Raw genomic sequence first — 21,746 nt, forward strand, 5'->3', positions numbered from 1 at the left:
AAACACGCGTTGTGTACGCTTTCTCAAACATTCAGAGCGCCCTAACTTTATGGACTTTATGAAGTTTGCGGCCATGCATGGTGCCAATATTGATCCTCAAAACACCTTGTTCCTAGAATCGGATAAACGGGATTCCACCATCCGCCAGTATGACTCTGCAGTTAAAAAGTTGGCAAAATTTTTGATAGACTCAGACGTGAACTGTATGAACTTGAACCTTACAGTCACTTTCTTTAGATCTTTATTAGAATCAGGTCTGGCAGCCAATACTATCACCACTATTAAATCTGCTCTGAAAAAGATCTTCCTAGTGGGTTTTAACATAGACTTAACCGACTCTTTGTTAGCTCCAATTCCGAAAGCTTGTGCCAGACTGAAACCGGTTACTCGTCCTACCCCGGTGACCTGGTTCCTTAATGATGTACTCAAATTGGCTTCTGATACCATTAACAGTTCTTGTGATTACATTCCCCTTCTCAGGAAAACACTTTTCCTGGTGAGCTTGGCTTCCGGGGCAAGAATTTCTGAACTGGCAGCCTTGTCGAGAGACCCGGGTCATATTGAGTTCCTGCCTTCGGGAGAGGTCCTTCTTTCCCCTAACAAATTCTTTTTGGCTAAGAACGAAGACCCTCAGAACAGATGGTCCTCCTGGAAAATTGTTCCCCTCACGCAAGATCCGTCTCTGTGCCCTGTTACTACTCTTAGGTCTTATTTATCCCGGACCTCCTCTAACTCCTCGGGGCCTCTATTCGTTAGAGAACAAGGCGGTACTATTAAAGGGATCAGGCAACAAATTTTGTATTTTATTAAACAAGCTAACCCTGACTCTTTTCCTCTTGCACATGATATCAGAGCGGTTGCTACTTCGGTGAACTTTTTTCACCACATGAATTTTATGGACCTTTCCAGGTATACAGGGTGGAAATCACCGTCAGTGTTCAAGAAACACTACCTTAAACATTTGGAAGCCCTAAAATTTTCTACAGTAGCCGCAGGGAGCGTAGTTACTCCCAGGTAACTCACAGGTTAATGCCTTGTCCCTTTAACTCTCCCTCTTACCTGCCTCATTTATACCCTATTGTATTCGTTGGTCTCGCACCTGAATACTGTTATTATATTTGTAAATTTTTAAACTCCTGAGTATCTGTATATATTATCACTCACGGCGTTATTATACCTACCTTATGGGATTTATGTTCATATTTAAGATACCCTTATAATTGTTTTTTGGTACTCATCTCTGATTAAAGCATCCTGTATTTCCCTTACGCTTATGTTTTTTCCTTTATTTTGCAAGTTTGGTGACATTTCTCTTGTATAGATTCACTGGGCGGCACAGGTTCGAGCCCAGAAAAGGGATTTTGACGTAGGAAAAATCTATTTCTGGGCGAGGGACCTGTGCCGCCCAGTGAACCCTCCCAGCTCCTCTCCCTTGGAGTCCCCAAACTTTGGGTGCTAAGGAGTTGGGTTCTGAGCGGATGCAGTGTTAGTAGTACCGAGTGAGGTTGAACGGCTCTCCTCTATTGGGGTTTCTGTCGTGGATGAATCTAAATAGTGCGGGACCTCTGGATTATACGCCCGATTTTATACCGACACCAATAGGTGAGCGAGCTAGTTAACCTAGCACTCCTTTACATTTTTTCTCTGGTATATTTAGCAGTAAATTACCTAAGAATAAGTGCTAAATGGAGCTTATTCACTGGGCGGCACAGGTCCCTCGCCCAGAAATAGATTTTTCCTACGTCAAAATCCCTTTTTTATACTATATTAGGTACTTCTAGGAGAGTTTCTGGATTATATCTTATCATTTGTAGATGGTAGAGTTTTTTTATTGCATAGTTTCAGGTAATTTAAATAGATTGTAATGCCCAGTAGCTTTCTATAACATTGACAACCAATTCAATATTCAATATCATAAAAAGCAGGTTACAAAATATCCATGCAGATTAAGCTGTCAACATTTTTCTTTGTTATACTACATATGTCACATTTTTGGGCTCAAGCCATGTCGTCCTGATGGAAGTTCCTAAGGTAGCTTCCTAAGGGATATATTATACTACAGTGATATTCCCAGAGAATTAAACTTCAGGTTCCAGAATTGTAACTCCTGGAGCAAATATCCTTAAAATTTTCTCAAGGATATCGCATAATATCAGTGGACGCATTCTTGACACGCCACATAGCAATCTGCACCCCTAATAGCATTTACGCTTCGAGTGGGACGTGGCAAAAGAATAGTAGGGGGGCCGTAACAAGGTTACCCCCGTTCCCGTACTACTATTGACCACCACCCCAGCGCCATTCCCAAGATGGCGGACATTCCTAATTTTGTAGCGATTTCGCTCAGTGATGCAATATATTTGAAAATCCTACCCAAATATTTGTGGAACCCAATCTCATATTGAAAGAATTTAATTCTTCAATATTCTGATTAGAAATCAGTCTTCAGATTACCCTGCAATATTAAAATTTTAAGGACTGGAGGTTACACTCCTAACCCCATCTTAATGGGCAGAGCCCTTATCCTCGAGCCTCCATGATTAGGAAACTCTTATGTTTTAATTTTGTAAGGGGGGTCACAGCAAATAAGTTGGGTGGGATATATACAATATGTCTTTCCTTTTCCCAGTCCAGTTGGCATCATGCCAGCTGGACCGCACAGCCAGTTGCTTACCAGAAAGGCAACACATTGGCTGGATCATACTACTGTATATATAATTATACAGTAGCCAGTATATTGCAATATAGTGCATACTGCAAATAGAAAACTACAGTATGATTATAGAGTAACTATTTCTAGCATATCTTGGGTATCATCAGCACTTTATATATTATTATCCCCCCTTTTTTTTTTGGGTGGGGGGGGCAGTTATCTTTCAAATCATGTTTTTATCTTCAGTTTTCATTTCTTTCATAACATCAATTTCATGGTGTGTTGGCCCCGAATGAATGAATACTTATTTTGAATAATGATGATGATGATGATAAATGGAACTGGAATTGTTTATTTGTTAAGCCATCTAATATTGCACAGCATAAGCTATTTCTGTTTTATATTTCAATATGCTAGGTTATATACCTGCATTATATTTTAGTCTGTACTATGGTTGGTGGTGACCTTTCATTTCTGAGAATATAATATTATCCCACCAAATATTAGTTATATCTGGTCTTTCTCTCGTCCAGGTTCTGCAAAGAGACTCTTGGGAAACTGGTTTGTACATCTGTGAAGAAAAGAGGGAGACAAGGTAATAATTTCTCCAAGTACGTTTAAACTACCTCAGCAAATTCCCCCCTTGTTGCAATTGATTTATTCATTCACGAGAAATATTGGTAATGAAGGTATGTGGAGGGCTATATTTTTTTTTTTTTTACTAATGCTGCATAAATTATATTTTTCAATATTAATCTTACCCGATGATCATGTAGCTGTCAACTCCGTTGCCCGACAGAAATCTACGGTCGGGATACGCCAGCGATCGCTATACAGGTGGGGGTGTACACAACAGCGCCATCTGTGGTCAGGTACTCAAGTACTTCTTGTCAACAAGACCTCAATTTTTCCTCTGTCGTGCCGCCGGCAAGACCTACATCGATACGCTGTTGATTTTGGAGTCTTTTGTTCACGAATTGGTGAAGTATTTGCTCTGAAATTTAGCCTTCGCTGTACAGGAAGCTTTATCCTTAGCTTAGCAAGCTTTTGGAATTAATTTGATTCATTGGTTAACGATCTTTGCTTTACTTTGGAATTCCCCCTTGACTACTTCTAAAATTCAAGATGTCTGACCATTCCCAAGTTCCTAAATACAGGCAATGTAGTGTTAGGACTTGTAATAGGCGTCTTCCGAAGGCCTCTGTTGATCCTCACACCGTATGTTCCAATTGTAGGGGAAAATCCTGTCAATTGGAAGATCGATGTGGGGAATGTGCTGGGCTTTCGGAATTCGATTTTAATGAATTCCTCAGATATACACGTAGGTTAGAGAAGGAGAGAGATAGGAGGAGTTCTTCTCGCTCTGTGGATTTTTCCTCTCCCCATGCCCCTCAACCTTTTCCTTCTCCTGTGGTGGTGACTCCCGAACCTGCTAAGAGTGCTCAGCCTGCAATGGCTGATATGTTGCGTGCCATTCAGGCTCTCGGTGATAAGGTGGAGTCGTTGGTTAGTGACCGCAATCAGCTCTTGGCAGATGTCAGAGAGCTGAAAGCGAAGAGTGCAGTGGGAAGTGTTAGTGCTAGTGCTGTGCATAGTGTCAGTGTCAGTGTTGCGCATGAGGATACATCTGTGCGTGCCAGTCGTCCTCCCAGTCCGGGACCTCTTGCAAGCTCCCAAGCCCAGGGGAGAAGCAATGTCGAAGGACCAAAGGGTTCGGCAGGCCTTGATCGGCGCACGGATGTATCCTCAGTGGTTGCGGACGCATCTGCTAAGGATCGTCCCTTCCACTCCCAGACGAATGAGCCCTTACATTCCTCGTCTGTGGAAGAGGTTTCCAGGAGGAAACGGTGGACTAAGGTCTCACGACCGCTCAAACGTAAGGTCCCTTCCGAGCTAGTCCAACGGCCCAGGTGTAGCCACTGGGTCAGTTCGGACTCGCCGCAGTCCTCTGATGACTGCACACCTCCCAAGAGAGGTAGAGTGGGAGGTAGACCCTAAGTGGTCCATGCTGCAGACTATGCAGTCTCAGCTTGCGGCTTTTATGCAGGAGTATCATGCAGAGAAGGTTAACACACCTCCTGTTATTCTACAACCCGCAGAGGTTGTGCGCTCTGCAGATACTGCGGCTGCCTGCTCCCACACACTACCTGTGAGAGCTCCTCCACCGATGCGCAGTCCTCACTGCCAGACGCATGTTCTTGCTGCACCATCTGCTAACATGCGTGAGCTGCCGCATCAGGAGTTGCCGGGTTCCAGCACTATGCGGCATTCTCCTCAGCCCATGCAGCATGCTCTGCAGACCTTACAGCATGCTCCGCATACCATGCAGCATGAGCCTCATACCATGCAGCATGAGCCGCATCCCATGCAGCATGAGCCGCATCCCATGCAGCATGAGCCGCATGCCTTACAGCATGCTCTGCATACCACACCGCATGCTCCTCAGCCCACCGCAGACCCTCCCACACACCAGCCCTCTGCTTTTGTTGTTGCCAGCTCACAGTCTGTCCAGCAGAGGCATGATGATGGATCCGCAGGTACGCGTGCACCCGTTCTGCAGGATTCAACCGCTCAGCTTGCTACTCTGCCTTTGCCACTCACAACTCACCTTTCGGATGAGGATGTATCGGAGGATGAAGCTGCTCATCTGGATGATCCTCACTCTGATGTTGAAGGACCCAAGTCTTCGCCACCCTCCTTAGACTTTCGCAAGGTCCTTGCTTTGTTCAGAGAACTGTATCCTGAACACTTTGTGTCTGCAACCCCTCGTTCTCCGCCCTCCGAGTTTGCTATGGGCATGCAGTCTGCTGCGCCTGCCTTTACCAAGCTTGTTCTCGCCAGATCATCAAGGAGAGCTTTGAGGGTTATGGGGGACTGGTTGCATTCCAAGAGGCAACTGGGAAGGACCTCTTTTGTGTTTCCTCCTCCCAAGCTGGCTTCTAAGTCGAGCGTCTGGTATGCCACGGGAGAGGAACCTGGCTTGGGGGTTCCTGCCTCTGCCCAGGCCGACTTCTCAAGTCTGGTTGACTCTCCCCGCAGGTTGGCTATGAGACGTTCGAAGATCTGCTGGTCACTTTCCGATCTTGATCATTTGTTGAAGGGAGTCTTCCGTGCCTTCGAGATTTTCAACTTCCTCGATTGGTGTTTGGGAGCCTTAAGCAGGAAGACTTCCCCTTCTGACAAGGACTCGGCCATGCTGATCATGTCCAGCATGGACAAGGCAATACGGGATGGGTCTGGTGAGCTTGTGGCTTCATATGTATCAGGGGTCCTCAAGAAGAGAGAACATCTGTGCTCCTTCTTATCTGCTGGTATCACTCCTTGCCAGAAGTCAGAGTTGCTGTTTGCTCCTCTCTCCAAGTGTCTGTTTCCGGAGGAGTTGATTAAGGGGATGGCTGCCTCTCTTATCCAGAAGGATACGCATGACCTCTTTTTCTGCACGTAAGGCTAAACCCTTACCTTCCGTGCCTAGACCCTTCCGCCCTTTAGCAGCTGATACACCTGCTTCTAGGTTCATCCCGCCCTTTCGTGGCAGAGCCTCCAGCAGAGGAGGTACCCGTGCAGACAGTCACAGAGGCAAGTCCAAGAAGGGTTCCAAGTCCGCAAAAGGCAAGTTTTGACTGCCTTCCTCTCCAGACAACAGTAGGAGCCAGACTCAAGACCTTCTGGCAAGCTTGGGAGAGCAGAGGTGCAGACGCTCAGTCTGTGAAGTGGCTAAGGGAGGGATACAGAATTCCGTTCTGCCTCAATCCCCCTCTAACTACATCTCCCATCAACCTCTCTCCCAACTACAAGGAGAAGGACAAGAGGCTAGCGTTGCAACAAGAGGTGTCGCTCTTGCTACAAAAGGAAGCAGTGGTCATAGTCCGGGATCATCAATCCCCGGGCTTTTACAACCGTCTCTTCCTTGTAGCCAAGAAGACAGGAGGTTGGAGACCGGTGCTGGACGTCAGTGCTCTCAATGCTTATGTCACCAAGCAGACGTTCACGATGGAGACGACGAAGTCGGTCCTAGCAGCGGTCAGGCAGGAGGACTGGATGGTCTCGTTAGACCTGAAAGACGCATACTTTCACATCCCCATCCATCCAGACTCCCAACCTTTCCTAAGATTCGTCTTTGGAAAGGTTGTGTACCAGTTCCAAGCCCTGTGCTTTGGCCTAAGCACGGCACCTCTTGTGTTTACGAGACTGATGAGGATTATTGCGAAATTCCTTCACTTGGCAGACATCAGAGCCTCCCTCTATTTAGACGACTGGCTTTTAAGAGCTCCCACAAGTCGTCGTTGTCTGGAGAATCTCAGATGGACTATGGATCTGACCAAGGAACTGGGCCTCCTGGTCAATTTAGAGAAGTCCCAGCTCGTCCCATCCCAGACCATTGTTTACCTGGGTATGGAGATTCAGAGTCGAGCTTTTCGGGCTTTTCCGTCGGCCCCAAGGATCAACCAAGCCCTAGAGTGCATCCTGAGCATGCTGAGAAGGAACCGATGCTCAGTCAGGCAGTGGATGAGTCTAACAGGGACACTTTCATCGCTGGCCTTGTTCATCGAGTTAGGGAGACTCCACCTCCGCCCCCTTCAGTATCATCTTGCTGCTCACTGGATAAAGGACATGACGCTAGAGACGGTCTCAGTTCCTGTTTCAGAAGAGATGAGGTCTACTCTAACGTGGTGGAAGAACAGCATTCTTCTCAAGGAAGGTCTTTCGTTAGCTGTTCAGACCCCCGACCACCGTCTCTTCTCGGACGCATCAGACTCGGGCTGGGGTGCGACATTGGACGGACAGGAATGCTCGGGAACATGGAATCAGGAGCAAAGGACACTTCACATCAATTGCAAGGAGTTGTTGGCGGTTCATCTGGCCTTAATAAACTTCAAGTCCCTCCAGCTAAACAAGGTGGTGGAGGTGAACTCCGACAACACCACAGCCTTGGCTTACATCTCCAAGCAGGGGGGGACTCATTCGAGGAAGTTGTTTGAGATCGCAAGGGACCTCCTCATTTGGTCAAAAGATCGAAGGCTCACGCTGGTAACGAGGTTCATTCAGGGCGATATGAATGTCATGGCAGATCGCCTCAGCCGGAAGGGTCAGGTCATCCCCACAGAGTGGACCCTTCACAAGAATGTTTGCAGCAGACTTTGGACCCTGTGGGGTCAGCCAACCATAGATCTGTTCGCTACCTCCATGACCAAGAGGCTCCCATTGTATTGTTCTCCGATTCCAGACCCAGCAGCAGTTCACGTGGATGCCTTTCTGCTGGATTGGTCCCATCTCGACCTGTATGCATTCCCGCCGTTCAAGATTGTCAACAGGGTACTTCATAAGTTCGCCTCTCACAAAGGGACACGGCTGACGTTGGTTGCTCCCCTCTGGCCCGCGAGAGAATGGTTCACAGAGGTACTGCAATGGCTGGTCGACGTTCCCAGGACTCTCCCTCTAAGAGTGGACCTTCTGCGTCAACCTCACGTAAAGAAGGTACACCCAAACCTCCACGCTCTTCGTCTGACTGCCTTCAGACTATCGAAAGACTCTCAAGAGCTAGAGGCTTTTCGAAGGAGGCAGCCAGAGCGATTGCCAGAGCAAGGAGGACATCCACTCTCAGAGTCTATCAATCTAAATGGGAAGTCTTCCGAAGCTGGTGCAAGGCCAATGCAGTTTCCTCAACCAGTACCACTGTAACCCAGATTGCTGACTTCCTGTTACATCTAAGGAACGTTAGATCCCTATCAGCTCCTACGATCAAGGGTTACAGAAGTATGTTGGCAGCGGTTTTCCGCCACAGAGGCTTGGATCTTTCCACCAACAAAGATCTACAGGACCTCCTTAGGTCTTTTGAGACCTCAAAGGAACGTCGGTTGTCCACTCCAGGCTGGAATCTAGACGTAGTCCTAAGGTTCCTTATGTCATCTAGATTTGAACCGCTCCAATCAGCCTCTTTTAAGGACCTCACATTAAAAACTCTTTTCCTCGTGTGCCTAGCAACAGCTAAAAGAGTAAGTGAGATCCACGCCGTCAGCAGGAACATAGGTTTCACATCTGAAACGGCTACATGTTCCTTGCAGCTCGGTTTTTTGGCTAAAAACGAGCTTCCTTCACGTCCTTGGCCTAAATCGTTCGAGATCCCTAGCCTATCCAACTTGGTGGGTAACGAACTGGAGAGAGTACTTTGCCCAGTTAGAGCTCTTAGGTACTATCTAAAGAGGTCTAAACCCTTACGAGGACAATCGGAAGCCTTATGGTGTGCTGTTAAGAAGCCTTCGCTACCAATGTCTAAGAACGCAGTTTCTTACTACATCAGGCTTCTGATTAGAGAAGCTCATTCTCATCTGAAGGAAGAAGACCTTGCTTTGCTGAAGGTAAGGACACATGAAGTGAGAGCTGTGGCTACTTCAGTGGCCTTCAAACAGAACCGTTCTCTGCAGAGTGTTATGGATGCAACCTATTGGAGAAGCAAGTCAGTGTTCGCATCATTCTACCTCAAAGATGTCCAGTCTCTTTACGAGAACTGCTACACCCTGGGACCATTCGTAGCAGCGAGTGCAGTAGTAGGTGAGGGCTCAGCCACTACATTCCCATAATCCCATAACCTTTTTTAACCTTTCTCTTGAATACTTTTTATTGTTGTTTTTGGGTTGTACGGTCGGCTAAGAAGCCTTCCGCATCCTGGTTGATTTGGCGGGTGGTCAATTCTTTCTTGAGAAGCGCCTAGGTTAGAAGTTGTGATGAGGTCCTTTAGTATGGGTTGCAGCCCTTTATACTTCAGCACCTAAGAGTTGTTCAGCATCCTAAGAGGACCGCTACGCTCAGTAAGGAAGACGTACTTAATAAAGGCAGAGTAATGGTTCAAGTCGACTTCCTTACCAGGTACTTATTTATTTTATATTGTTATTTTGAATAACTAATAAAATGTAATACGGGATACTTAGCTTCTTTGTTAACATGTATGCTGGTCTCCACCCACCACCCTGGGTGTGAATCAGCTACATGATCATCGGGTAAGATTAATATTGAAAAATGTTATTTTCATTAGTAAAATAAATTTTTGAATATACTTACCCGATGATCATGATTTAAAGGACCCGCCCTTCCTCCCCATAGAGAACCAGTGGACCGAGGAGAAAATTGAGGTCTTGTTGACAAGAAGTACTTGAGTACCTGACCACAGATGGCGCTGTTGTGTACACCCCCACCTGTATAGCGATCGCTGGCGTATCCCGACCGTAGATTTCTGTCGGGCAACGGAGTTGACAGCTACATGATCATCGGGTAAGTATATTCAAAAATTTATTTTACTAATGAAAATAACATATTTTTATACTATATTAGGTACTTCTAAGAGAGTTTCTGGATTATATCTTATCATTTGTAGATGTAGAGTATTTTATTGCATAGTTTCAGGTAATTTAAATAATACCCAGTAGCTTTCTACAACATTGACAACCAATTCAGTATTTAATATCTCATAAAAAGCAGGTTACAAAATATCCATGCAGATTAAGCTGTCAACATTTTTCTTTGTTAAACTACATCTGTTACATTTTTTTGGCTGTCCATATGTCACCTTAGTCAAAGAAATTCACTGGTAGGCCTACTTCTTTCCTAGGCCTTGTCCTTGCTCTGACAGATGGTCTTTGATCCTGTTTTGGGTGTGCACTGTCTGCTGTGTGTTGGTCTTGCCTTGTCCAACTCATGGAAAGTTATTCATAATAGTACAAGTTGCTTTATTGTAATCTTGGTTTCACTTACGGGGTTATTGCTCATGTGTGATCTTTAACAGTCAATTAGGTGCATGAAGGGTGTTAGTCTGTAATCCAAATATAGAAGAAAGTAAGAAAAGTTGGTTGTTAATTCATCATTATTAAACCACTGTGATAAGAGTCCAGAGCTGGCACATATGAAGTCTGGAGTTTGATTTCCAACTTTCTGACTTGCCCCAGCTGCTAAATTGCCACTAGAAGTTAGCAGAGTTGAGGTGAGTGAGAAAGTAGCTGGCAAGCTTACTCCACAATCCACTGGTCTAGTATGTATGTGTCAACAGTCCATTTCCCTAATACCATCAGTAATATGGGACTGACTTATACTGACTAATTATTTGGAGATTGACCACATTTCCATTAATAATGGATGGTATTCTTTTTCTATGGACCACCATTGATATTTATATTACTTTTTGCCGGAAACTGTCTTATCAGTATTTATCCTTCAAACTAAAAAAATATAACTGGTTTCTTTCCTTTCATTATAATCATACCTCTCATAAAGTGCTGTAATGAAATGATCGTGCAGCTAAGAGTAACCACCAATTACTTCTTCGAGCCACAGAGCCTTTTTTTTTGTCTCTGCGTCGACTTTGGCTGACGGCAGCCCCAACTTCAGATTGTTCAATGTAGGGTTTTTAGTGTTTGAAGATATCTCGTTCTGGATTTGTTATTAACTACTGTGTATATTGTTTGAGGAAATTTATTTCTGGGCAATTATTCTCTTAGCTTGTGTCTGGAACTGTATCATTATTTAAATTTCCCCTTGGTGAGGAGTGCTTAGGCTTCGTTGTTCCTCTTATGGAAAAGTATGTTTTTAAGGCTGCCGACTAAATTAAAGTTCAAAGCTTAAAAGAACCTTGCTTTTAGTTCAAGGGAAAGCTAGGGAAGACTAGGCTCGTTAATTATAGTGGGATGATCATGATGACACAGAAACGCCGAACTCCATTACAGTACTGTACTTAACAGATCAAGTTTTAATAGTGAGAAGGTTCAAAGCTCATTGCTTAGTTTTGAAATTTCAAAAGGCCTGCGAGTCTTCAATTAAAGCAGTAACCTTCATTATTTCAAACCCTAACAACATGTCTCAAATCAGGGCTAATGGTTTTAGTATTCCATTCAGTAAGGGGTCTGATGATGCACATCACATTGCATATTTTATGTCCTCTCATAGAGCATCAAATTCTTATTTACTTTAGACTCTACTGTTGCAAAACCCTTTTCTTCCTGCAATCCTAGCTGCCCTTATAGATAACTAGATTGCAAGACAGAGGACATAGTAACCCTTCAATTAAATCGTTTTTGAAGAGACTGGGGAGGAGAAAAAACAAATTATTATCTTAACTTTATTTGGGAAAACAAAGTTCATCCCAAGATGAGTGTGTGTTCCCTTTCCCCATACTGCACTCTCTTGTACTAATTTCCCAATGTTATAAGACCTTAACACGTTACTTTCTTTTAAAAATTTAGATAGTAAAGTAGACTATGCTTCACCAAATAAATTTATGGAATTTTTTGCTAAAACTGTTGTATGAATGAATCACAGAAAGAAAGCATCAACATTCAATTATATTATATCTATCCTAAGGCCAATATTTTCCCTCGAAGTAACTACAGTGATACCTCGGAGATAGAATATAATTAGTTCCAAAACTGCATTCGAACAAAATCAATTTTCAATATTAAACTTAGCCGGTGATTATATAAGCTGCAACTCTGTTGCTCGACAGAAAACTCTACGTTCAAAATACGCCAGCGATCGCTATGCAGGTAGGGGGTGTACATCAACAGCGCCATCTGTCTAGCAGGTACTCAGTACTCAATGTAAACACAGAATCAATTTTCTCTCTGTCGGGCTACCGGCAAGACCTACTAATACGCTGTTACTAACTGGATTTGTTTTCACAACTATTTGGTGAAGTACACTATTCTAGTTTTGAGCTTTCGCTATGCAGGTGTTTTATCTTCATCTCAAAACTTGAACTCGTTTTGGATAGATTCAATTAGGGTGACAAAGAGAGTATGGACTCTCTTTCACTTTTAAATGGCCGACCCTTCCCTTAGACGGAAGTGTGTTTAGGTTTTTAGTAATTTTGCTTAACACGTTATAGATCTATATATTTTATATCTCTCCGCCTTTATTAGGCCTCTTCGATTAACTTTCCATTTTTTATAAACATATAAAGATAATTTTTATGTTTTGTTTATATGCGACCTTTCCTGATAGTAGGCGGTCCTAACTTGGAACCGAAGTTAATCAACGTTGAGCCCGTTATTTCGTATTTAGCCTTTAAAGAATTTAAAACTTTTTAAATTTAATGTTTTATGAAAGAATTTCTTTGATAGTCTTCGTACTGTTTTCAAAGATGAACTGACGTTTAGTTTTTTAGACTACGCAGTTGTTGACGTTCAGGACGTTCAACATGCGCTCTATCGTTACGATAGAGAGAGAGTGTATCACGGTTTCACTTTGCAGTAAGAGTAAATCGATTCTGACGTTTTGTTCATTCTTTCTTAGCCTTAATGTTTTAAATTCTAAATTAAAGGAACTTTTTATTGGAAAACCTTTCAGTTTTTTTTCCTTTAGTCAAATAACATGTTTTTTTGACGATATATAATTGGGCTCTTCTCTTAGGTGCGAAATCAAGAGAGAAAGAGAGAGAGAGATAGAGACGGAGGGAGAGAGAGGAGAGAAAACGTTCCGTTCAAGCGGGTAACGTTGTTCTCGTTGTTACTCTCGTCCCTAGTCGCTGTACGGGGAAGAAGGTAAAACGTTTCTAGGGTTTTATTCTTGTCCCCAGGCTATGTGCGGTGAGAGATTGTAAACGTAGTTTATTTGAACTAGTGTTTAGTCTCTTTCCCAGCCACTGAATTTTTTATCTTTATATATGTTTTCTGTTTTTTGCTAGTATTAAGCAATTACTACCTTTTAATGAGGGTAGAATTGCGTGTTTCAGGTAGAAATCAGTAAAAGTTTCGATTTCAGTGAAATAAGTGCAAAACAGAAAATCAAAGTGATAAAGTGATATGCGCAAAGTGTTACAGTGTTGCGTCCGAGGGTTCGTCTGTTCGTGCCTGTCGTTCACCTAGTCCGGGACCTCTTGCAAGCTCCCAAGCCCAGGGGAGAAGTAATGTCGAACGACTTATGGGTTCGTCAGGCCTTGATCAACGAACAGACGTTTCCCTCCGTGGTTTCGGGCGTATCTACCCAAGATCGCCCCACCCACACAAAGACGAGAGAGCCCATTTATTTCTCGTCTGCGGAAGAGGTTTCTCGTAAGAAACCATGGACCAAGGTCTCGCAGCTTATTAAGCGCAAGTCGGTCCCTTCCGCGCAAGTCCAACGGCCCAGTTGTAGCCACTGGGTCAGTTCGGACTCGCTGCAGTCTTCCGACGACTGTTCACCTCCTAAGAGAGGCAAAGCGGTACCGCATCAGGCAGTCACACAGTCTGTTGCCGCACCTGCTCCTGTAGACCCTAAGTGGTCTTTGCTGCAGACCATGCAGTCTCAGTTAACGTCATTGATGCGGGACTTTCGTGCGGAGAAGGTCGACACTGCACCAACCTCTAGCCTACAACCAACCACGGTTGTGCGTCCTGTGGACGCTGAGGCAACCTTCTGCCGCACTCCAGCTGAGAGAGTCCCGCCACCCATGCGTTCCAGTGTACCCTGCCAGCCGCATGTTGACGTTCAGTAACGCACGGAACCTTCCGTTGACGTTCGCGAGGTACAACAACAGTCTAAGTTGTTTTGTTTTGACGCGGTGCGTCAACCTCCGCATTCTAGAGTTGTTTTGACTGCTCAGTATAGACAGTCAAAGCAGTCTCGAGTGAACACTGTATGTCCTCACGCACCTGTTGTGGTTGACAGTTCAGTTGTTGACAGTTCACAGACTGTCAAGCAGTTACATGACGTTGCCTTCTGGTCTGCTACTAATGCACCAGTGAGAGACTCACTGAGGTAACCTAGCTTTTATCGGACAAGGTTCCTGTAGATGAGAAAGTGCTGTTCTCCCTCCTACTGATATTCCCTTGAGGACTCTGTCATTTGGAGAGGAGCCTTAAGCTGCTTAGCCTCCTATGGACTTTAATTAAATCATGATGATTTTTTAAGGATCTTCGTCCGGATCTTGTAACTGCTGCTCCTCGTTCGCCTACGTCAGAACTTACACTAGGCCTAGCTACTTCAAAGCCGTTGTTTTTAAGCTAGTGCTCTCTCGCTCTCCTAGAGAGCGTTACGTTGGCTAGGCGACTGGTTTTTTGCACCAGGAGGAGTTTTAGGGATACAGCCTTTGTTTTCCCTTCTTTTAACTGGCTTATAGAGCGAGAGTCTGATAGGACACGAGAGAAGTTCTCGGCTTGGGAGTTCATGCCTCTGCCCAGATAGACTTCTCAATTCTGGTAGACTCGCCCTGGCGCCTAGCCAGGAGACGCTCCAAGTTGTTTACAGGTCAACTTCTCAACTTTTGTCGAGCCTTTGAAGTTTTGCTGTACTATTATGTCACACATAACAAGGCTTTCAGGGATGGTAAATGGTTCCGCCTCAGTCGCTAACCCCGTCTGTTGCCACACCTGCTCCCGTAGACCCTAATGGGCTTTGCTGCAAGACATGCAGTCCAAGCTTGCGTCCTTGATAGAGGACTTAAATGCGGAGAAGAACCTTCTGGCCAACAACCTTCCAACCGGTTGGTTGTGCGCCCTGTTGACGCTGAGGTAACCTACTCGCGTCTGCCAGTTGAGGTAGTTCCTCCTTCTGGCCAACAACCTTCCAACCGGTCGGTTGTGCGCTCTGTTGACGCTGAGGTAACCTACTCGCGTCTGCCAGTTGAGGTGGTTCCTCCACCGATGCGACCCAGTGTGGGTTGCCAGTCGCACGTTGACGTTAAGCGACGCTCGGAGATGGTTGTTGACGTTAAGGACGTTCAACAACCAGCAGAGGTGACTTGTTGTGACGCAGTGCGTCAACCTCAGCAACCCGGTAGGGTGTTGACTGCACAACCCAGACAGTCTAGACAGTTTCGGGTTGACGCTGTACTTCCTCGCGCACCCATGGTTGTTGACAGTTCACAGACTGTGCAGCAGTTCCATGATATTGCGTCCGGCTCCGTCACGCATCCACCAGTGCGACCGGATTCAGCGAGTCAGACGTTGCCCACTCCGTTGCCGTTTCCTCATCAGTTTCGGATGAGGAACCCTCTGATGAGGACGTTGCTGAACAAGACGATCAGCCCCCAGCCCTGCTATCCATCCAGAAGATGCTGAAGAAGGAACGCTGCCCAGTCAAGCTGTGGATGAGTCTGGTAGGGACACTGTCATCCGTGGATCAATTTGTGTCACTAGGAAGACTACACCTCCGTCCTCTTCTATACCATCTAGCTTTTCACTGGAAAAAGGACAAGACGCTAGAAGCGGTCTCGATCCCGGTTTCCGGAAAGATAAAGTCTTGTCTGACTTGGTGAAAGGACTATATCAACCTTAGAGAGGGTCTTCCCCTGACTGTTCAGACTCCCAACCACGTTCTCTTCTCGGACGCATCGGACGTAGGCTGGGGTGCGACATTAGACGGTCGGGAATGCTCGGGATTATGGAACTCGAGTCAAAGGACAATGCATTTCAACTGCAAGGAGCTACTGGCAGTAAGTCTGACCTGGAAAAGCTTCAGGTCTCTCCTTCTAGGCAAAGTGGTGGAGGTGAACTCGGACAACACCACGGCTTTGGCGTACATCTCCAAGCAAGGAGGGACCTACTCTCTGACATTGTACGAGATCGCAAGGGACCTCCTCACCTGGTCAAAAGGTCTAGACATATCACTAGTAACGAGGTTCATCCAAGGCAACTTGAATGTCATGGCAGATTGTCTCAGTCGGAAGGGACAAATAATTCCAACAGAATGGACCCTCCACAAGGATGTATGCAAGAGACTTTGGGCCACCTGGGGCCAGCCAACCATAGATCTCTTCGCAACCTCGATGACCAAGAGGCTCCCAATATTTTGCTCACCAATCCCGGACACAGCAGCAGTTCATATAGATGCCTTTCTACTAGATTGGTCACATCTAGATCTATATGCATTCCCTCCGTTCAAGATTGTCAACAAGGTACTGCAGAAGTTCGCCTCTCACGAAGGGACAAGGTTGACGTTAGTTGCTTCCCTCTGGCCCGCGAGAGAATGGTTCACCGAGGTACTTCGATGGCTAGTAGACGTTCCCAGAACACTTCCCCTAAGGGTGGACCTTCTACGTCAGCCACGCGTAAAGAAGGTACACCAAGACCTCCACGCTCTTCGTCTGACTGCCTTCAGACTATCGAAAGACTCTCGAGAGCTAGAGGCTTTTCGAAGGAAGCAACCAGAGCGATTGCTAGAGCAAGGAGAACATCCACCCTTAGAGTCTACCAATCGAAGTGGGAAATCTTCCGAAACTGGTGCAAGTCAGTATCCGTATCCTCGACCAGTACCTCTGTAACTCAAATAGCTGACTTCCTCTTATATCTGAGGAATGAACGATCTCTTTCAGCTCCCACTTTCAAGGGTTACAGAAGCATGTTGGCATCAGTCTTCCGTCACAGAGGCTTAGATCTTTCCAACAATAAAGATCTACAGGACCTCCTTAAGTCTTTTGAGACCACGAAGGAGCGTCGTTTGGCTACACCTGGTTGGAATTTAGACGTGGTACTAAGATTCCTTATGTCAGACAGGTTCGAACCGTTACAATCAGCCTCCCTGAAAGATCTCACCTTAAAGACTCTTTTCCTGGTATGCTTAGCCACAGCTAAAAGAGTCAGTGAGATTCATGTCTTCAGCAAGAACATCGGATTCTCATCCGAAACGGCTACATGTTCTACAACTTGGTTTTCTAGCCAAACACGAGCTGCCTTCTCGGCCTTGGCCAATATCGTTCGATATTCCAAACTTATCGTATGGTTGGAAATGAACTAGAAAGAGTCTTATGTCCTGTAAGAGCTCTTAAGTTCTTTTTAAAACCTTTATGAGGCCCGTCTGAAGCTTTTTGGTGTTCAGTTAAGAAACCATCTTTGCCGATGTCAAAGAATGCTTTATCCTATTTTATCAGACTGTTAATACGAGAAGCTCATTCCCATCTGAATGAGGAAGACCAAGCTTTGCTGAAGGTAAGGACACACGAAGTTAGAGCTGTCGCAACTTCCGTGGCCTTTAAACAAAATAGATCTCTGCAAAGTATAATCGACGCAACCTATTGGAAAAGCAAGTCAGTGTTCGCGTCTTTTTATCTTAAGAATGTCCAGTCTCTTTACGAGAACTGCTACACTCTGGGACCATTCGTAGCAACAAGTGCAGTAGTGGGTGAGGGCTCAACCACTTCAATTCCCTAATTCCATAACCTTTTTAATCTTTCTCTTAAAATGTTTTATTATTGTTTTTGGGTTGTCCGGAAGGCTAAGAAGCCTTTCGCATCCTACTTGATTTGGCGGGTGGTCAAAGTCATTTCTTGAGAAGCGCCTAGATTAGAGGTTTTGATGAGGTCCTGTTGTATGGGTTGCAACCCTTGATACTTCAGATCCTAGGGGTCGCTCAGCATCCTAAGAGGATCGCGAGGCTCCGTAAGGAAGACGTACTTAAAAAGGCAGAGTAATTGATCAAGTCGACTTCCTTACCAGGTACTTATTTATTTTATGTTTGTTATTTTGAATAACTGCTAAAATGAAATACAAAATACTTAGCTCATAATAATGTAAACAAGTAATGCTGGTCTCTACCCACCCCCCTGGGTGTGAATCAGCTTATATAATCACCGGCTAAGTTTAATATTGAAAAATGTTATTTTTATTAATAAAATAAATTTTTGAATATACTTACCCGGTGATTATATATTAAAGGACCCTCCCTTCCTCCCCAATAGAGACCCAGTGGACCGAGGAGAAAATTGGTTCTGTGTTTACATTGAGTACTGAGTACCTGCTAGACAGATGGCGCTGTTGATGTACACCCCCTAACTGCATAGCGATCGCTGGCGTATTTTGAACGTAGAGTTTTCTGTCGAGCAACAGAGTTGCAGCTTATATAATCACCGGGTAAGTATATTCAAAAATTTATTTTATTAATAAAAATAACATTTTTCCACAAATGGAATTAGCATTACTGGCAATTGGGTTCCCACTCAAAGATTTTCTTATGGGCTCTTTTACATGGTTTACAATATTAAACAGTACATGAGAATGTATATAAAAGAAAGAAGTTATTACTGTAATAGAATAAAGGAAGAAATATGAAATGAACATTAAATTTCTTTTTACCTGTAGTGAACAGAGTGGAAGGTGAGGAGGTGGTGTTAAGTGTCACTTGGAAGGGGAGTCCCTCACCAAAAACAGGAGTACTTCCCCTCATGTATTCTTGTTCTTTTGTGCCCCTTTTCTGGTGCTAGTTGTGATTCACTCAAGGGCCTTTTTTTTCTCTTTTACAAGGAAACTGATCAAGAGAGCTTAGTTTTTGCCTCCTATAAATGAAGTTTCTGAAATGACTTAAGTTAATACATTATCATGATAAAAATCGCCTGCTCTGCTGGCTACTGCATCTGGATGATAATTAAAAAAAAAAAAAAAAACTAACTGTTACTCGGATCAATTAGTCATCATTTCCTTTATTATCAAGATGAGTGCAGGACCCCTTCATAGTCCTCTTATGTTATCTGGTACTGCTCATCGTAAAGGATTTGGAGTTCCTCTTGTCAGTACTGTCATGGTTTTCACCAACTCCTTAAAATCTTCTCCAACTTCTAAGCCCAAAGAAACTGTTTTCAACTACAGACTTAGTCTCAGGCTCAAAGCCAAAGTCCCTCTTTGCTTCACAGTCTGACCACAATTTCCTCCGGCAGAGTTCATTGTTCTGGAAGACACTTCCACCTGAGCAATATCAATGAGGTTTTGAGCATGGAAAATGTTGAAGTGGTTTTTCTAAAAGTCTTAACTATGTATGTCACCTCAAAACTCTTTTGAATAATGCCTTTAGTATACAGTCTCTTAGTTATGAATTGCCTGTTGGTCCATGGGCTGAATGAGAGGAGTCTTGTATGGGAGGATGAACAGGTGCCTTGTCGAGGACGAGTGACCTTGGTGCCAATTGCTTCTCCAGGAGTTATTTTTTCTCACTGGCCTCAAACACACTATGCATTTAGTCTACAAAGGCCTGCCTTGTTACCCAGGATTTACTGTTGGACCTCCACATTACCCTCAAATTGTCCTTTGTCACGTTGTTTTTCTTGAAAGCTTTGGTGTTTGGAATGGTAAACAAGTAAGGGCTTGACATAAAGTCGTCTATTGCATTTCCACACAACAGAGTCCCCTTATCTTTCATTGGCTTTTGTCCAGAAAAGGCCTACTCTTTCTGGGTGATAAAAGTCCTTCCTGGCATTTTCTTCATAAAGAGGCTAGTTTCCTCTGTTTAAAACTTGTTGGGAACTATAGCCATTAGTGGTAATGTAGCTTTAAATTCCTAACATATTTTTCAGCAGCTGCTTTGTCTGAACTGAGTCTCCTTATACCTTACAACACCAGGAGTTCCCCTTTTCTCTACAACACCAGGAGAGCTCTCTCTAAATTTATCATACTACCTTCAGCTAGTTAAATAAACTTCATTAGAATCTGCATCTTCACTTGTTCCTTAGGTAGGCTATTTTTAAAGTCTAAATGTATTTGCTTCACCGTTTCACATACTGTACTCGTTGAAATGATCACCCATCAACTGTTTTTCATTAATCCATATCAATAGCAATTTCTCAACTTTCAACAGTTAGTTCTTTGCTTAGATAGAGATGACACTCTTTTTGTTGTTACATAAGTTTCTTTGATGGTTTCTTTATTTTTCAAAATGTGCATATACTGTTATTTTGGTATGCATTAATACAGTACCGGTATATTCTTTGGAAATGTTGGTCTCCCAGACACACCTTTCTGCTTTTTTAATTACCTCCTATTTTTTTAAATTCTATAGTGGATCTCAAAACCTTACTCTTTGGCTTACTATACTACTTCTGTACTCTTCGTAGGATCTATTGTGTATTGATAAACACTAAACACACTAAAAGATATTAGCAGAAAGTTTTAACATAATGATACAGTACTTTGCTGGGCTGAACTGGGCAAGAACTACGCATAAACTTTGCTAATCTCCTTGCCTTGGATGTGTTTGTCACCTCGGCTATGTCCTGACCCTTATAGGATCTCTGGGACAAAAAAAAAAAAAAAAAAAAAAAAAAAAGTCAAAATTTGTCAATGACAGAATTGTTAGTTCAGGGATGTTTGATCTCTGAGGTATCACTTTATAATCAATCAAATCAAGCTGGTTTCATGTATTAACAAGAGTATTCTTTATCATAGAGAAATTTAATAATTAAACTTTAAATTGCCTCGTCCATTTTTTTTTCTATCGACAGCTTCATGGTTTTATAATATCTAGATCTTTGGTAAATAAACGGTTGAAATAGAGCAAAATTGAGCAATCCATATATAATTTCTCTACTAAACTAAGAATCAAGAAAGTATTTTACTTTTATCCTCCTTCCCAGTATGGTGTTTCTTATTATTCCTTGAATATAAGGAAGAAGCAAAAAAAAAAATCAATCTAACACCTTTTCTTATTTGGAGAAGATATGCTGGAGCAAATTATTTAAATTTACAATAATATAACATAAAAATCCTTATTTACCATATTTAGCCAAGGGGTTAACATAACTGGAAAACACCAATGTTTATGTTTGCCTAACTGATTAATATAAATAAAACCTTCATTTTTAACGACTTTACTCACCATTAACGATACATAAATTTTCAATTGATATCTTAACTATTTTCCTGTTATCATTCTTCATGTAGAAGAATATTTAATTAAGGTTTTTAACAACATTGATTTGGAATAAAAAAGTAGACTTTTTTATATCCCCATGTCTTGTAAACTCAAGTGTATTTTATATTCTAACTCAAGTTGTTATAAAATCTATAATATTTAGCCAAAATACTATTTAATACCCCATTTAGTTATTATTTTCTTTAAATATCTTTTGATATGAAATAATAGGGTACAGTATTTGATTTTCTAATGAATTTGATTCATAGAAAAAAAAGTCTTTGCGCTTTTAAAGTTGCTTCTTAGAAGACTGAGCCAGTAAGAGGGCACACATTTTCATTTGGAGCACACTTGGGATGAGCCATGACTCCATTTGGATAGATGATAAACTCACAACTTGTAAAGCAGCGATTGCACACACAACAGACTCTGAAAATACAAAATTTTTTTTTATTGCTATCATAATTATAAGAATTATTCATAACATACAAATTGGACTTCCAAGTTGTGAAACGGCTTA

At 43.3% G+C, this 21,746-nt stretch overlaps 1 protein-coding gene and 1 long non-coding RNA gene across 3 annotated transcripts in view; one reads left to right on the forward strand and one right to left on the reverse strand.

Moving 5' to 3' along the window:
- Positions 1-21,746, forward strand: part of LOC137634235 (uncharacterized) — a 63,572-nt gene that overhangs the window by 29,925 nt on the left and 11,901 nt on the right. For both annotated transcript variants that reach the window (XR_011042487.1, XR_011042488.1), the window contains one exon: positions 3,187-3,342. This is a non-coding gene — a long non-coding RNA (uncharacterized lncRNA). The remainder of the gene's footprint in view (positions 1-3,186; positions 3,343-21,746) is intronic.
- The window catches only part of LOC137634234 (transforming growth factor-beta receptor-associated protein 1-like), a 76,793-nt gene continuing 76,213 nt past the window's right edge, over positions 21,167-21,746 (reverse strand). The window contains exon 17 of the mRNA XM_068366510.1: positions 21,167-21,655. Coding sequence (XP_068222611.1) covers positions 21,529-21,655 — 127 coding nt within the window. The 3' untranslated portion in view covers positions 21,167-21,528. The remainder of the gene's footprint in view (positions 21,656-21,746) is intronic.

This window comes from Palaemon carinicauda, chromosome 44 (assembly GCF_036898095.1).
Source record: "Palaemon carinicauda isolate YSFRI2023 chromosome 44, ASM3689809v2, whole genome shotgun sequence".
Taxonomy (NCBI): domain Eukaryota; kingdom Metazoa; phylum Arthropoda; class Malacostraca; order Decapoda; family Palaemonidae; genus Palaemon; species Palaemon carinicauda.